Consider the following 18,648-nt stretch of genomic DNA (forward strand, 5'->3'; position numbering starts at 1 on the left):
ACACTAAATAAAGTAGTTTCACGTTTAAAATTGGTGTTGTATCAACCATGTTTAGCTTGTCAAAGTGGGGCCACTAACTCGTGAAAATGCGTAGAAACATACCAGTGCCATATGGTAATTTCTGTGCAAAAGCACCTGTTTATGTAGATATAACCTGCTCAATATATGGTTATGAAAACACGATTATTCTTATCCTACACAGTGAACCTTTAACTTGATGCAGAAGCTCAGTCAGACCTATAATCAGGCCTGAGTGTGTCTGTCTCAGGCTGTCCAGATAATGGCTGCCTGTCTCATGATTCCCCACAGTTGTATTGATATTATTGCTTTGTATACCATTTATGTGGTCTTCCTGCCAAAACTAACAACACTTCTCTCTCAAACTGAGTGAATTGGAATAGATTAATGCTCACCCTTCTTTGGAGGAATACTGAAAATGAATACACAGAACTGAGTACTAATTAAACCAGTTCACACAGTAGTTCAACAAATCTACAAAACGAGGCTGTCTCTACTCTTCTAATCCACTAAAATATTTCAAGTTTGTAGTTAAAGAATTCTTAGTGTCTAATTCTTGTCTTACTTTATATGTAAATAACTATATGTGTATATTTGACAAAATTTTAAAACAAGAACAGCTTCTATTAATGGCAGCTCTGCTTGCTTGTCTTCTGGTTAGAAACAGATTGCAAAGCTGAATTTTTCAGAACATTAATATTCCATACTGTACTAATTACTTATGATAGAAAACATAAAGCTTGTGTGACTAGGGCAAGTGAGTAAATTATGTGAAAAATATCTCAACTAAAACATTCCTGAATAGGCACATTAATGGAGAGAATATATACAGACATGATTCAAACAGCGTGATGAATCTGACCACAGCATTATTTAAGTTATATCTGAATGTAATATTCTTGCTGGCACATTCATTAACTACTTTAAACTGTAAATGCTGATAAAGGAAACACTTTGAAACTGAATGGTTAGGAAAGTAGATAAGAGAGGCGGCTTTCTTTCATCAATTGGCCCCTGACGTAACCCAATCACATCTAATCGTTTTCACCTCGAGTGACCTTTTCATAACAGGGAAAACATGGGCAGAAACATATTTAATGTAATTTATTTCTATAATGACTGAAAGGTCATATCTGTCACCAAAACAATCATTTACCCTGACACCACATTTTAAGCCCTATTGGTTCAACACCAACAGAAGCGCTCCTTATGTTTATGGCAAACCTGCTGAAGTGAGGCACTCAATAAGCTGTGCCATTTTAAAAGCTATCATCCAAGTTGATTGGAGAGATTTAAGCAACTATTTAAGGGCAGCAGCTAATTAGCACTAAATCTAGATCTGATCCATTAACTGAAGCTAATCTTTAAATTACCTGTCCAAAGTGATCCACGTTCGAAAACTGTACAACTACTGGTTCGAACTTAGTCAGCTTTAGATAATGTCACAATTTAAAATGAACGGAGAACATTTGAAATCTTACCATACAGGTCTTCCAATATGTAATTCATTTAGTCATAGAAAATCCTTATGTAATTATGGTTAAAGCAAAGGCCGTGATTACTTTTGTCCAGATTAGTAATGTACTCCATGTCACTCTCTTTTGCACCCCATTTGCATTAGGCAATAAAGTACAAATGCAATGGGCCTGGAGGAGACAATATATGTGCAAGAACAAAATGTCTGATATAGATGCAATTCAGCTGCAGTTTCCATCTCAACTGCTGTTTTCATTCCAGGTGCAAATAGCTCCTGCAAAATCTAATATGAATCTCTTTTGCTTTAAATGTGTTTGTGTGGAATCTTATCAAGACACATTCGACCATATGCATCCTTTATCTGCACTGTGATTATTTTGGTTTTCCACAATGCTTCCATCAGCTGTAGACAAGAACGGTTCACAGCAGATCAGACAGGCACCATGCACATGTTGCGATGACCCCCCCACACGACAACTGTCTATTAGCTCTGCATTGTATTCATAGTCTGCACTGATAGTGTGATCTTAAATGATGTAGTCAGTTGATTGAGCTGTTACAGAGCCTGATGACGCCTGTTGGAGAGGAAATAACCAAGATGGAGTGAGCTGTCTGTCAGCTTTACCCTCCATCAAAAAGGACATTTGGCGCCTGTTACTGAGTAGCACCTGAGCAAAAGCGAACCTCCCTTGACTCAGAGGTGGTACTGAGCGCCATCCTCCCCTGTGATTTGCCACAGTGGGGAATGGAGGGGGAAGGTAGGGGGTGGACAATCCACAGAACTGGCAATAAATATCCCAGCTGGGGGAAACTCTTAGCAGTGTTTTTTCTCTGCTGTGCAGGAAGAGGAAAGTGGCAATACATCAGCTTCAGAAAGTAGGTCAGAAATACTGTACTTTCTCCAGGTGAAACAGGAAATTGCACTTTCAGCTGGTGTTACTTACACAACCGTTTGTGATGTGCATCAAATGAGCTTTGGGATTATGTTTTTTTGTAAAATCCTGGTGCTTGTATGCATTCTGATGAGTACAAATGGCAACAACGTGACAACAACAACAAATACACCTAATGGTTATCAACTCAACTCTAGGGGACTGTTAACAGACAGATTAATTCTTTAATTAATGAGATTCATGTGGAAAACAAGCTTGATTGTGATTTATGTAGCATCTTTTTTAATTTAACCCTTTTGAAACCTTGGCTGGCTTACTGGCAACAACAACAACAAAAATGGCCCAAAATAAGTAAGAAATTAGTAAAAGGTCACAAGAAAATGATCAGACAATAAGCTTAAAAAGATACATATAATTATCCATATCATTTTTTAGTCAACAGTTTGCGGGACATTTCTTGCCAAATAACTCATTATTTTTTTATGGTGTTTTGAAAGAAATAAAACCATTTTTTTCAGGTTTCAGAGGTTTAAATTGATTATCTGAATACACAAGAGAGCACAAGAAAACTTATGTCAATATAGGTGTTCAAAGGTGAAGTATGGATTTTCTAAAAAAAAGTGAGCCATGAAATGTCAATGAATAAGACTAGTTACCACATGCTTTTCAAATATTACTAACAGAGGCTGTACTGTGATATAAATGCATTCATGTTCCCTTTTTTTTTTTTTATAAATTCCATTGAATGATGTGATCAGTCATGTTGCTCTTTAGATGTTCCATTAATCCTCAACAAATTTAAAATCCTTGGCCTGTCCTCTTTAAATGTAATGTAACCTCTATCATTAATGATGTTAAATTCACAATCAACCAGCCTGACTTTGCCCTTCATAATGGTTATGTAACAAAAAAACAGCCTCTATAATTTAAGCTTCTTGTTTACAAAAAGCAGAGTTGCTGCATTTTTCTCCCATCTGCAAAAAACCCCCAAAACAAAAAACAAAAAACAAACAACAAAATAAAAAACAAACAAAAAAAAGTTCCAAAATAGCCTACTACTTCTAGCTGAAAAACTTGCATTTTGGTTGGCTATGGAATGTTCTCTTCATGAAGCAGTTTACTTTAAATAGTGTGTATACACATACACAAATGGTTGTCCTTTTCTCTGCACTCGTCAAAGCATTGCTTCAGTCCTCAAAGAGCAAATAAATCTAATCGTAAGGTCTCACTAAATAAATCCAGGGCATGATTTCCATTATAATGAAAACTGCCAGGATGATCTTTCTTCCTGGCTTTTGGCTTTTTTTTAACAGTCACTCCACAAATGAACAATTATTCAAGACTGATAGGTGTGGTTCTAATTTATTATCTTCTTTGTTATTAATAAATGTTAATAACTGTAATTAGAGTGCTGAAAGTTCGGTTGAAAAAAAGGCTGCTCAATGTTGAATGATATTACAGAGGTGCGGATGCTGAATGTGTATCTTCTGTTAATTAAAAACTAACCCCTTAATTACCTCTGTAATTAGAAAACACTGCATTTTCAGAAAGTGGGGTAAGGGGGACAACCTCATTCATCAGCGTCATTCATGAACACAGGTTTGGTTGAAATATGTCCAAACAACAACAAAAACCACAACAACAACAACAACAACAACAACAACAACAACAACAACAACAATAACTATAACAAAAAAATAACTGAGGAATAAAGGAAACAAAACAAACCGAACAAACAAACAGAAACACTGGCCTACCTAATACATAGCATATGATAGAAGGGTATGGAAGGAAGCTAAATTTAATTTCACTGTACAACACGGGAAAGACAGCATTAAGCTCCCCAAATTTCAAACTTAACAACCAATGCAAAAACAACTAGTCTTTCTTTTTTTTAACAGAATCCTAAAGAAGCAGTGGCATCAGTAACCATACAGGCAGGGTCAATGAGGTGAGGAATGGTGTTAGGATGCTACAACAGTATTAGTCAACAAGAACATATAACAGAAAACTAATATCCAATATTAAAGGAAGAGATATGGTCTGTAAAAATATTCTGTAGCAGTTTTTTTTCTCCTTCAAAAGGTAGAAGTAATTTGTAGGTGGGCAACAAGAAGGGAAAAAAACACAGTAGGGGCTGAATTTCTCCACTCAGTACATAATGAATCTGAAATGAAGTGAAGTGAAAACCGACATCACCAAATATCAGGACAAAGCATTAAGTACTGAAGGGCAGCAATAAAACAAAAAGTACGAGAAGCAGGCTTGTGACCAGAAGGTCTCCCGTTTGAGTGCACAGTATGTCTGGGAAAATCTGGGTTGGGAAAGCAAATGAGAAACACTCTCCTCCCTCATCTACCGCTGAGGTGTCCTTGAACTCGGAACAACCCCCCAGCTGCTCCAGTGGAGCTGCACAGTGGCCAAATAGAGGCAAAGCATGACTGGGTGAGGCGGGCAGCTCCCTGGTGTGAACATGTGAATCTATACATATGTGAAGCAGGTTGTAACTGAGAAAGAGCAAGCATGTTCAGCAAATCTCTCCTGGAGAAATAAAGGTTAAAAAATGCCCAGAAAGCTTTGCAGGAGGCAGCGTTCATTAATGCTTCCCAGGCTCTTGGGGGAGATAAAAGGGCGATCCAAACACTGTTTATTGGGAACCGTGTGCAACATAAATCATGTAGCAAGAAAATGGAGGCAATAACTCACCTTTCGCTTTGCTTTTTGTCCCAGCCACTGATAGCATGAGGGGATAAAGCAAGGAAACAGCAGGTTAGATAGGTAGTGCAGTACGAAGGAGTAACATTGATAGCATGATGATTATTTGCTCTACTCATGGTGACAGGAAGTATAAGATTAAATGGTGTGAATGTGGAGATGGAAAGTAGTATAGTTAGTATTCATTTATACTATACCATGTCCTGACATGTTAAATAGTAGAATTTAACATCAGTACAACGTCACAAAAAAACAGCTGGTGTCAGACTATGTCAACACTATTAAATTTAGAGGGAGTCAGAAATTAATAACTTCCACATAAGGAGAAACATGGATAAGAATATAATAATACAAGTTTAGTCATATTAATTCTTTATCATTTACAAAGCAGGTATCCGTAGCTGGTAGACCACATAATATGATTATACAGTTATTTATACACAACTGCAAAAGACTTTCACAATTTTTCTCTGACATGAATCAAATGGCATGCCTTACTGTATGTGATAAAAAAAGATGCAATAACTGACCAAAACTAAAGTATTTAAACAAATACATAGGAAGTAGAAAACTGAAGCAGGTTAACCCGAGGTAACCTCTGGATACCTGAGCCCATGACACACTGAACTATAGTCCAGACTACAGGTAAAATGTCTCTTAAGGGACTGAGAATGATGTGGAGTTTCCGATCAACTGCATGTCAACACAAACAAACAATACTTGGAGCTAAGGACATTTCTGTTCTGAGGTGTAGGGCTGTACCCGACTCAGAGTAATAATAATAATAATATTTAACTATTCTTCCATACAGTTCGGGAGTTTGAATGAGGTTCTGCGGTTGAGTCAGAATGACAAGTACATTCATGTAATATAGAAAACAAGCCAAGTTAGCCCTCCGAGCTAATAAGTGTTACCATTTTGCAACTTTTTTTTGCCAAAACTAGATATAAAAAAGGCCAGAGACTCAATCAAATTAAGCTGCTATGAGCTATATATCTACCACTTTTAAGCAGAAGGCAGTGGTAATAATATCTCAGATCCTGACCAGGCAAAGTCTCTCTTCTACCAGGCAGCTACCTCCATCTCACTTACAGTAACTCTGGGTCTTGGTCCGAAGCTATCTGTCCCATAAAAGCAACGAGCTCTCACCCTACAATTAGGGGACCGAAATGTCCACCAGAAGTAGGCAGAACTGCACACTGACTGACAAAAACAAAATAAACATAAACACACTTCTCGACTTGAAGACTCGTAGTCGAGTAAGGAGTCTCCGACTGATGTCTCAAATCTCAGACTTTCAGGGTCAGCCATACCGATGTACTAGAATTTACACAATTTTACAGATTAAATTACAGTGGACAAAATTAGTATGCAGTTTGGTTTCATGTGGTTTCATCTTTTCTCTTATGGGCTAATTTGTGTGACTGTGCCTGGGAAGATTTCTACTCAATAACTTTCAACTTTCACCTTCTGTGCAAATTACATGCTACTCAGGGTAACATGGCAGATTGGTAAATAATTTTCTTTCATCATCACTTGAGAGACAGGTGCTTTGTTTGTCTCCAGCGTTTTTTTTTTTTTTTGGTTACATAAAGAAAGGTGCCTTACCGACTCTCAGGTAGAGACAGTTAGGTGTAACGAGGACAGAACATTGTTACCAAAGGCTTCAGACTTAGAAGAGATTAACAACAGATTTGCTGGTTTGAAAAGCACAGAATGCTAATCAGAAGTAGAATGGTATGCCCAACATAAGAGAAGGCACCACACACCATGGAAAAGGACCAGTTCCAGGCACATAACCACCCCCAAAACCTAAAATAATATTCTATCTGTTGTCTTGTGGTGGTGAAAACACTGTAACAGAATTAAAGCAAGGACTTTTTGAAAAACCTTGTCAAAAAGCTTAAGTACACTGATTTTTTTGGCTTCTGTTCACAAGAGGAAAAAGCTTAACTGTTAACATGGATCAAAAATTATAATATAGCCTTTTCATGGAAAAAAAATTGATAAGTTAAACACCATAACAAAATTCAGCAAATAAATTCAGATTTTCCCAGGTCACAAGATGGGAGGACAATGACTATTGTGTTTCTATAATTGTATATACAAAAATATAAGTGATGAAAACACTGAGGACTTCACAAGAAGCTTCATGAGGAATCCAAGTTATCCATATCAGACAACATTTTCTCCAGGTGTTTCACATTCACAGCACAGATCAGGAAAAAAGAAAAAAGAAAAAAGGAAATCGTAGAACTCACTACTGGTCATCTTGCCTGTTTAAGTCTATCTGTGAGGTAGGAGGTTATATTAGTTCATAGCTCACATCTAATTTTTCAGGGAGTGTTGATGAGATTTTGCTTGCAGGATCTTTAGTTAAGGTAGTTTGTATATTAAAGATTTTTGTGTTTCTATGCATCCATAAGTTGAAGCACTTTTTAATTTTCTTCTTCTTCTAATAATAATAATAATAATAATAATAATAATAATAATAATAATAATAATAATAATAATAATAATATGTATGTTTTATTTCTTTAGATTTGTATATCTCTTCTTCTTCCTAATGCTAATAAAAAACTTAAAACAATGTGGAAAATCTGTTATTTATTTGCTAAATTCTTTCATCCGGTCAAAACAATACACATTCATAGAAGTGGCCTATCATTTATGTTGCTATTTTTCCCTGCATTTCTTTTTTTTACCCTGAATGAAGCTCCTGACAGAGCTGCAAGTGAAGCGGGACTGGAGGTTTCCCTCAAAAAGCCTTGACCAAATCTGCTCTGACTGGGGGTCACACAATGTGCTGTTTCTTGTGGACGCAGAGGTTGACTGACAAGAGCACTTCTCAGCTCCTCAAGAAATAAGCTCCTCTTGTAGTATTTACCTCTCTTCCACCTCTGCTCTAAAATGCGTTGTGTGCTGACACATCCTGTCTATTATGGGAAGTGTCTATAGCTAACAGACTGCCTTTCACTTCCAGCTGGTGGTGCCAGTGACATTGTTCATGCTACGCACACCCTATTTGTTTCTGTTATTGTCAAGGGTAATTTTTGGCTTTTTACCATCTTTCTGCTGCTCAAACTTGCATCTATATCCAACATGCTAATCAATGCTGGATTCACGTGTTTCCACACTGCTGATATTTGTAACTGTGAGGCATCCATCATAACAATAATGACACGTTTGCAGAGACAGCTACTTGAAACGCGAGGCTGTGTGCATGTGGTCTCGTGTTGGCAACTTCAGTATTGCATAAACTGAGGCTCAAATATTGTCCTTCAATCAGCCTTTTATCTCAGTAACCAGCCTCTACAAGGTCAGTTTTTCACATTGTACATCTTCCTTCTATTTCTTTTGACAACCAGGCCAAACATCCAAATATACAGAGATCATATTGCTCATTACAATACCCATAGCTGAGGGTAGAATGAAGCGGTGTGGAAAAAAGCACTATTTCTGATTCAAAAATAGGTCAGTGTTAATCTGTAGTCTCCAGAAAGGACAAAATATTTATCTTTAAAATGGGTCATTTCTTGGTGATCCTTGAGCAAGCTCTTATCTGATGAGGAAACTGGGAAGACTCTACAAGTAACGTATGCCATTCTATTATCTAATGGAAAATTCATTGTTTTTGACACTCATTAATCTTTCTGTATGCTCCCGAGCCTGTGCTTCTTCCTATTTTCTCCTTACATGGAAGTTATTAATCTCTGACTCCCTCTAAATTTAATAGTGTTGACAAAGTCAGACACCATGATAAGATTCTCCTTGCTTTGAACTGGAAATGTTTGCAAGCACATGGCAAGCATATCAATACATCCTATCTGAAAAGTATAACGCTTTGACATTCCTAAGAGGCCTTACACTGAAAATCAATAGCAGGGCACATAACAACACACTCCTCTGTAAGAATGTCAATGTATTTAACACATTTATCGCATGCTTAAATGCATGAGAGCATTTAATAAATTCAACACTATGCAGAAATACTGCGAACAAATACAGCACCTGTTTTCATTCTTACTATTACTTGACCCAAATACAATAAGTTACAGCCTCTCTAAAAAGAAAATTTAAGGAAAAAAAGGTTTTTAGATTCTTTAACAGTGTAGTGATCCTTGTCAACTCTCACATTTTCTTAGAATTGTGTTCTAAGAAAATGTGGCTTTGGAGCTGCTCCAATGGAAACAAATGGGGTATTTGTTTGCACCTGTAATTTGTTAGTAACCTCTCATGGTCCAAAATATCTTCTTAATTGTATTGACTGGCTCTCAGAAAGCAATATCATTAACCTGAGAGGACTTTGTATTGCAAAAATCATCTTTGGATACACAATTGCTTTAAACAAAGCATTTCCCATCATCCCGTCTTATCTACAGGAAGAAAGTGCGTCAGTTATACTAGCTTGAACAGGCAACATGTGGAGCACAGTCGCTAATAAACACTCTGCAATAGTGTTCATCACTTAAAACTTGATACAGATTTTTGTAACTAGTGAACAATTGGTCTTAAATACTACATAAATCTTCATTACATGTTTCATAACAAAATACAAAGGAGGATGCAACAGTCTGTTCCTGCATAATCACTATAAACAGATTCAAATGTGTGTAGAATTTGTTTATAGTGAGCCAAAATTTTGGTAATTTCGGAAATGCTTGGTTTCCTATAGGGATGCACAACATGACTGCCAACATGATTACCAGTGCTGATATATGCACATTAATTGCATAGAACATCAAGTCTGTCCTTAGGAATTAACATATTACGCCTTCTCTTATCGTTATGGCCCACTGGTAGCAGATGCAGACATAAAACACATCAAAATGTACAAATTCACTGTGCAAAACAATAAAACCATTTTAACCTAGGTTAACATGTAAAACATGCCATATTCATTTTTATGTTACAAATTTTCAACAAAATTGTAAACATTTCTCTCACTTTAACAGGCTTTGATGATACTCTCCCTGAAAAAATCCTAACAAGATAAAAACTGAGGCAAATTTGACCAATTTCAACTAATTACAGTCCCATAATTAAAGCCTTTTGTCAGCCTGTCAGATTGGCAAAAAAAGTTAATTTCAGGCTGATGCCTATATTTTATTCTAAGTTCCTTTGTAGTTTGAGTGGTATGGACCAATCGTGTTGGAAAAGCTGGTAAACTGTGTGGAGAGGTGGAACGCACTGGCCGAATGCAATCTTAAAGCCCATCTGCTATTTTATGACAACAACAAAGCTTCATATTAGTTTTTTAAAAATGCATCTGTATTTATATGCACATATCTGCTTATATAGATTAGCTGAAATGACTGGCGCACAGAGGAAGAATCTTGGCTCAGATATCCGCTGGTTACAATGGATCCACTTGAAATACTGGCCCTCACCAATGCTGCTGTTAGGCCGAAAGCTGCTGTATTTTGTGACTGGTCACTGTAGGTTATGACTGCACAATTCTAGTATTATGATGGGTCTATTTTAGTTGGTTTTCATTGCAGCAATAATCCTGTGCCAACCAATTTTTCATGCCCACCTCTAAAGATTAAAATACTACAAAATATGTACAGGATTGTAGTTTGATAAGATTAATTTGCTTACTGGAAAATAGTACATCATTACTGATGAGTTAACATAATATACTTGGATAAACTAGTTTTCTTACTGCCTCATTATTGAGATGCAAAAATGTTGCTAAAAATGATGGTTCAGAAAATAACTCTTTACATTACACCAAAGCTTGCTTTCAAGATAAAATTAGTCTAAGAAACTACAAAGTACTAACCAGACTCTACCAAACAAACAAGAGAAAACGATATACATATGACCAATTATCACACACCATGCCTCAAATAATCTCACTTAAAAACCAACGAATGACAACAATTGAAAACATTACACAACCCAGTACAAAAAGAACAAAGCATAGGGAACAATAGCTTACCAAAGCTTTACCTAACAAGCTCAGTGCAGACAAGGAGAACATGTTGAGACAAAATGGGAGAAACCATTTGCAGGCTAAACAGGGATCCCACGCGAGACGGATGAGTGCAATATGTGCCGGAACAAAACAATGAAATGGATAATAGCATGTCAATGACAATGAGATAAGAAAGCAATAAGAAAAAGAGAAACACAACCAGGCAGAAAGATGGGACTTTGGCCAGTTTGGCCACCAGAGGCATTCATTTTGGGAAAGTCAGTGAGCCTACTTGTTAGCTGTGTTTGCATTGTGAGAAGCTCAAAGTGCGACAGAATGAACTCCATTCATTTATCTGTCAAACTTGATTTTTTAAATTTTTTTAAAGTGGGGATGCAGGGCTGCAACAAAGCAATAGTTGCTGGTCCCTGTGGTGATTAGTTTAACCAACCACTGAGAGGTTTGTCCTCTAACACAGTGAGCGCTGGCCTCTGTCCCTCAGCTGGCCATCACAGGGGTCACTGCTCTCCCTCTGCCAGTGTCACACAACAAACTCTCCTGGGACAACGCGTCTGTAAGTAACCCTTTGACAGGGAAGCACTTCATCATATTCAGCTCACATACACACACACATACAAGTGGAACCACGAGGCACTTTAAATAGCTGCTCTAGGCAGCTGTGCATGTTGGTGACCCTTTAAGGTGTAGTTTTTAACATTTAGAAAAAACTTTTTTCAGTTTTGCTCAAACTGTCACATTCACACAGCACTAAATCAGACAGATATTCTGTGATAAAAACCCAACTATTCCTCTGCCTCCCATATTGCCTCAAATGGCTCCACTGCATGGGCATGAAAGCAACCAGTCAGAGCCAAGGACTCTCTAACCCAGCTGTCAATCATGTCAGTCATTGCTCATGAACTCTGGTCAAACTGTCAAACTAGGCAGTGCTGATCAAACATGTCAACTATTTCCAACATGGCAGCCCAGTCAGAAACTTTCTCATTGAACATCTAAACAGTACACTAATATATGTTTCTGAAAATGTTTCAGGTGAGAAACATGTAATGCAGAAACAGAATCTTGATTCATATTTGATATGTGCAGCCTAGTTTAAACATAGTTTAGCGATTGACATGATTGACAGCTGCGTTAGAGACTCCTCCTTGATGGTTGTTTTCAGTGTGCCACTGTTGTTTCTAGCAAGCGCCATTAGAAGCAGTAGGAAGAAGGACATATTATTTTCACAGACTGTCTGTCTCATGTACTACAGAATATAGTGATGGTTTCAAATATGACACAAAGTTATTTTCATGAAAGGTATGATGTTTTTGTAATTTTTAAAATATCACAATTTCTAAACATTTTATAAAACCTTGTTTTGATTTAAACAATCAATGTCTTATCAAAAGAATTAATTAACTTTATTCTGATTGACTAATTAATTAACTTATTATAACAATTAACCAAGATTTTGCATGTTCATAATACACAATAGAAATTTATTTGAGCCAATAAGAAGCTGTACTGTCTCACTTAGAGCAATTTAAGTGTTGCAGATCCAGTTTATGATATAGACTTTGAAGAGAATTACAGTATTTTTATAGATGAAAATCTACTGCAGCTCCTAATAAAAAAAAAAAAAAGCTTTTATGTGTGGGAGGATTCACTGTATCTCTCATCCAATCACAATAGATCAACACAAAGCTGTGAGTGGTAACAGAAGTAGCGCCTTTGGATGTGCAATCTATTGAACATGAGGTGACACAGCTGGTAAAGTTCAACAGCTGTAATATCCTCTCACCCATGTCCAGAGTTCTGTGAATAATTTAGTGTTTCAGTGGATTATTAATGAGGTTGAGCTGTAAGAAATGGTCAGTGCCTCCAGCTTTTCACAGCGATAATACTGAATGAATAACCCGATTAAAAGAGCCAACTCCTCCACAAACAGCAGTGACTCTTTCAGAGCAACACAAGCATGCTCTCCTTTCTCTTGGCAGCATACGTGGCTGTAGAAGCTTGCATCCCTGCCGCTGGTCCAATGAAAACACCACAATTTAAACAGACTTCTACAGCACTGCAAAGGTAGCATTACAGGCACACATATTGTACCTCCCGACAACACCCCAAACCAATTCCTTCTTCAATTTTCTCATCTTGTCTCTACAGTGTTTCCATCTGAGCACTTCATGCAACAAAAGCCTGCGAGTGTCCCTCCAGTTAGAGCAACACAAACATGGGAAGGCAAGCCAGAGTAATTGAGAAAACCTGTTTTCACACGGCTGTGTCATGTTGACGCCACTGTGTGATGAATAAGGCCTATTCATCATTTCATGTCACACCGGTATTTGTAAAAAATAAAAGCAAAATGCAATCTTTGTACACTTAACAGAGGACGTGAGTAAAATCGGAACTAATTTGTGTCAAATACATTTTGGGTACACGGTACAATTTTTCGATGATACATTTAGGTGTATGCTTGTGAAACTGAACTTGCATATTTGGTCTGTTCAATCCATTTTGCATCTACCTACAGTTGCACAACAATCTGACAATAATCAGGTTCATATAAGCCAAGAGGCACATTTTAAACAATAACAATCCCCCATGAAAAATACAAAGATAAGGAGTAATTTCCAAAGAGGTCACAACCCCAAAAATAGATTAAAATATGGTTTTTGAGAAGTAATAACATATTCTCAAATATCTGGGGCGCATTTCTTGTCCTTTCTTACCTGTATTGCCAGAGACATACTTACCGTATGACAATGGTTTACCAAACGAGCATTAGACCCATTCATGCAAGACAGCTATCGCAGGTTTATCTTTTTTGCTGGATTCCCAAGCATTGTTTTGAAGTAGTAGCTTGTATGCAGCCATTAATCACACTGACAAGAACAGGAGTATAGCTTTCAGACTGAAGACGGATTGATGCTGAGATGAGGCTCGTGCCTTTGCCATGATGTGGTGGACGGTGATGCTTATTAGTTTGCTTTTCTTTTTGTTTTATTCTACTCTGCCCATAGCAGTCTTGAACTTTACCATGGCACTTAAAAGGTTGTGCCTGAGGCAAAAACAAAGATTTGATTTAAGATTTACCATTTAAATAGCTCATTCGACAAAAGATTGCCTTTTTTGACAGAGGATGTAATAAGATATTTTAGATACGGCAAAATTAAAGATTCAGACTTTCAATTTAACATGAAAATATAAAAGCTTACCTCTGTCTGCTAGTCGCCTGCACACAGATGTGTAGCATAAAATCTTTTAACAGAATGTGTCCTAGTATGTTAGACAATAAAACCCTTGTTTCTATGGTAGTCATGATAAGGGAAACACACCACAACAAAGACAACTACTGTGCCTGCAGTTTCTCTATCACCTGTAAGTTGGTTTGTGGTGTGCATGCCACAGGGTGCATGACACCATGCCATGAGGGTACGCCTCAGTCTAGCTGAGCTGTAGTTGATATAAACTGAGATGTTTCAAAGTGATTTTGGAGCGTCCATCTCTACTCCCCACTCTACTAGAAATCAAATTTCCTTGTGTTACAGAAAATTGCTTGACATTATGAGGCTGCACCAGAAGCCCTGTGCATGCAGATGAGGGTCCCCGCTTAAGGCAATCCAGGACTCAAGCCTCCTAAGTCTTTATCTGCCAACCCCCAGGATAATGGCACACACACCACTCCTCTCCTCTGGCTGTGGTCTAGCATGTTGGCGTCACTGCCAGACTTCATATAGCACACGAGGGAAATGCATTATTCCAAACCCCAATTTTTTAATCAATGTGGAACAATTATGTTGGAAACAAGGTTACATGAAAAATACCTACATATCATTCTGACATTTTCATGTTTCATTTAATAAAACAACAATATTCCAATCATTTCTGAGATGAGAATTTGTAATATTTTTCCTCTACAATAATCACCCAATTTATACCTTGACTAAACCACTGCATAGTTGGGATGCAAAGGATTGTGTAAGTTAATGCCGTCTGAGTTGGACCCTAAGATGGCATTATGCAGGGTGATTTACGGTATTTTCTGGAAGTGGAAGACTTTAATATTGCAGAATTTACACTACATGAGCATATTTAGGTGGTATCAGGAATTAGCTCCACAGGAGACATTTATATTCAAAATGTAACCTAATATTTATGAAAGCAAGCTTATGAGATCTGTGATGAAAAGCTGAACGCAGCGACACCTGCAAAAAGAAAAACCTATACTTTGTGCCGTTCAGAGGAATTAGAGACTATGAAAGTGTTTACAGTTGTCTTGTGTGAGTGGAAGTCAGTTTGGGGTACTTTTGCAGGTGTTAACATGAAGTTAAAACCCTGCATGGGACCCAGCAGTTAGTTTAGGCCTAGTTCCAAGTTTTGAGATATTTTGCCCTGTAATGTGCTGTCATGGAAAATGTTTAAACGTAAAACACTCTGCCCTTGTTTTCAGCTGAGAGGATTTTAAGTTGTGAAACATTTATAATGCTTCAAATACATGTCACATCTATTGAATGAAGTGTTTCTTGCCAATTAAAAAAGAGTTTTGATGCTATTTATAGAAATCATGGGTGAAGTTGAATGCATAATTGCAAGACAGTTGGGTCAAGCATCACTTTGATTTGTCACTGGTCAGTCATGTCATGTTTGCGTTCATGTCTCCTGCCGCTGAGGTAGGAAAACATATAGAAACATAGTATAAAGAGTAGGTGACATCCTCAAGGTCAATATTGTACACGCCAGAAAACTGGGAGACAGGCTGTCATTTGTGACAAACCCCTCAACTACATGTAATTCATACAAATGTTCTGTGGCTGAGCTGTGGACTGTGCTATGTCATAATGTAACCACATGTGAGGTGTACTTGCACACACACTCACTTCATCACCCTCCTGGCATATCAGTCCCTTATCTTTCAAAACACACTCACGGTTGTGTTCCATGTCCCAGTGATGGAATTCTAAAGAAGGTCAACCTCTGGAGAGTACTTTCGGCCGCAAAGATAATCCACTTTGATGAATTTGTTCACATTCTCAAAGTGTCATCCTTAAAGCCTTTTGGAGGTATCGACTTCCACCTTGATATGAAATAGATGCTTCGTAAATCACTTCTGCTCAGAAACACCGTTGTGCTTGTGACACATCAGCCTGAATTGAAAACTTGCTGAGAATGACAATATGATGTGTTTGTGATGTTGCAGCTATGGGCACTTAACACTTTCAGTAATTCAAGAACAGCATTCTGCAGACAAAATAGTGATTTTTTTTTTGTTTTAAATTATATTCTCCTTTTAGTGCTTTTCTTGTAGGCTTATTTTAGATCAATCTCCTGAAGAGGAGGAGTTTGAGATCAGAGGGAGGGGAAGTGATTTCATAGACTGTATACACATAATGGGGAGGGAGCATAAGTGTGGGTGACCTCCTCTGATGCCTAAATGACTATTTCATGGAGGAAAAGCTCATTATCACCACCTAAACATCCCACCTTCTACATGACAGCACAAGTGAATCAACTGTTGTCCAACTGTATCAACTGTGAGATCCCAGGTTAGTTTTCATGTAATTGTGTCCCATGGAACACAGCAAACTACCACTTAGAGTTTTGCTAATGGAGAAGTATACTCCCTAACTAATTTAAACCATCATTAGAATTTCATTCATTAGACTTCCCAAGGAGAAAACTGTCAAGAACGGTCAGTGCTGGGTTTGTGCGGAAATGAATTTTGCCTGTAAGGCACATTATCACCGAGACTCCCCATACTCAGGGTCACAGTGCTCTTGTTTAAATACAAAGCTAGCTTTGCCATAGTACTCCTAGCTGATGTAGATGCAAACTACTGCTTCTAAGTTACTGATGTTGGGGTGCCTGTGGCAAGGGGAGCGTTTCTGGTACACTCTGTGAATCTGCCTTTGGACAGGGACTCCAGCAGGGCTACCTGGAAATTTTACCACCCACCCTTGTTCTTGTAGCTTAAGAGTTGGAGCCCATTCATCAGTGATGAGTCTTCCTCTTGAGGGTTAACTGCTGAGGCCCTGCTCAAAACACCAGCTCACAAGACCCCACTGCATTTTAAAATGCTTGCTATCCAAGGCTGAGTGACTCTACTTTGGGGATTTTGGTATGTTAATACGGTACTTTTCAGAGTGCTTGCCCCTCACTCCAAAGTTACATTTCTGCATGATGGCCACGTTCCATAGGTAGGAGGATAGCCCGAGAACCTTCTGGAAATAAGTTAAGCAAGGCAGGTGGTGACCTGTCCAGTGCCAACAGCACCACTAGGCAGATGCTCCAGGCGAGAGTAAAATGGACCAGGAGCAGTGTCTTGGCAAAGGGGAATAAAAAACCCTGCAATGGCTGCAGTAACTTTCTACCCAACGGCACTTCGGACAAGGCACCACTGTAACAGAGCAATTCAAAATTCTTATTATTATCACATTTTCTCTATGTGTTTTATTTCATAGGAATGACAATAAAACTACAGCCGAAGAAAAATATTTATCAGGTTACATTAATCTCTTATCTCTTTCATATCCCTAATCTCTACTCTGAGCTCTCCGCTCTCCAGGTCCTAAAGAATGAGTGTGTACAAAGCCAGGAACCAAACAAGCTGTTGTGAGATAATAGATCACAAACATTTCTCAGCTGCATTACCTTAAAGATAATATACAATCATTAGCTATCCTAAATCGTACAACTAAAATTTACAATGAAAATTAATGTTTTGTGAACGCCAAACTTCAGGTATTTCAAATATAAAAACATTGAAGAATTATACAGACATTAAGACCACCAACACACACAGGTAAAAATGCCACGCATTATACTAAAATGACTGAATCTGCTTGTTTTGTCACCAGGAGTTGTGTAAGGAGTGACATGACAAGAATCTATTTTGTTCAACTACATAGGCCAAATCACAAAGGCGTATGGCCAAAACTAGATCTGATGACAACCAGAGATTGTGGGATGTTTTTCAGTATCTTTATTTTATTTGATAGAAAAGGACTTAATGTAGGTTGTTAGCGAGGTCACTGAAAGCAACGAGTCTTTGAAAATCCTGTTAAAATCTTCTTTATATTATCAAACCATCCTCTCATTTAAAGTGTCAGCAAGACACTTGCTGCTGTATCTCCATAAACAGATATCGGCATACATATGCAGAATCTTTAGGCAAAGGGGCAAGAGTTTGGTATTGGAAGTGTACTGGTGTCTGTTTGTAGTCCAACTACAATTGACCAATCACTCTTGAGCGGAAAAAGAAGGGGGTAGAATGTTCTGGCCAAAATGCAATCTTGGAACCTATGGGCTACCATTCGACCTCTATTTAGCTTCATTTTTCTGCATTCATATTCAGATATCTGGGGAGACTAGCCAACATGTTGCTGGACTTGTCTCAAGTTGTTAATCAAACTGTAAGTGATGCCGGCACACGGAAAAGGAAGTCTTAGCTCAGATATAGCTGGCTATGCTGGAACCCCTGGAATTTTGGCCGTTGCCCCCAGAGGCTATATCATCTTCAGACGATCGCCGATTAGTTCTAAGATTGCTGTATGTGACAGGCAAGCCAAAGACAGAGCAAACCAAGTATCTGAGGATTTAAGTGAACTCTATCAGAAGAAACAC

The 18,648-nt window shown here is 37.9% G+C and overlaps 1 protein-coding gene across 4 annotated transcripts in view; it reads right to left on the bottom strand.

The window, feature by feature from the left end:
* LOC121943529 (cell adhesion molecule 2) overlaps window positions 1-18,648 on the bottom strand; it is a 176,796-nt gene that overhangs the window by 43,182 nt on the left and 114,966 nt on the right. For 2 of the 4 annotated variants that reach the window (XM_042487058.2, XM_042487060.2), the window contains exon 2: window positions 5,094-5,120. The exons of the other annotated variants lie outside the window; for them this stretch is intronic. In XM_042487058.2, the coding sequence (XP_042342992.1) occupies window positions 5,094-5,120 (27 nt within the window). The remainder of the gene's footprint in view (window positions 1-5,093; window positions 5,121-18,648) is intronic. 4 annotated transcript variants of the gene reach the window in all.

This window comes from Plectropomus leopardus, chromosome 6 (genome assembly GCF_026936395.1).
Source record: "Plectropomus leopardus strain MGB_pleo_1.0 chromosome 6, ASM2693639v1, whole genome shotgun sequence".
Taxonomy (NCBI): domain Eukaryota; kingdom Metazoa; phylum Chordata; class Actinopteri; order Perciformes; family Serranidae; genus Plectropomus; species Plectropomus leopardus.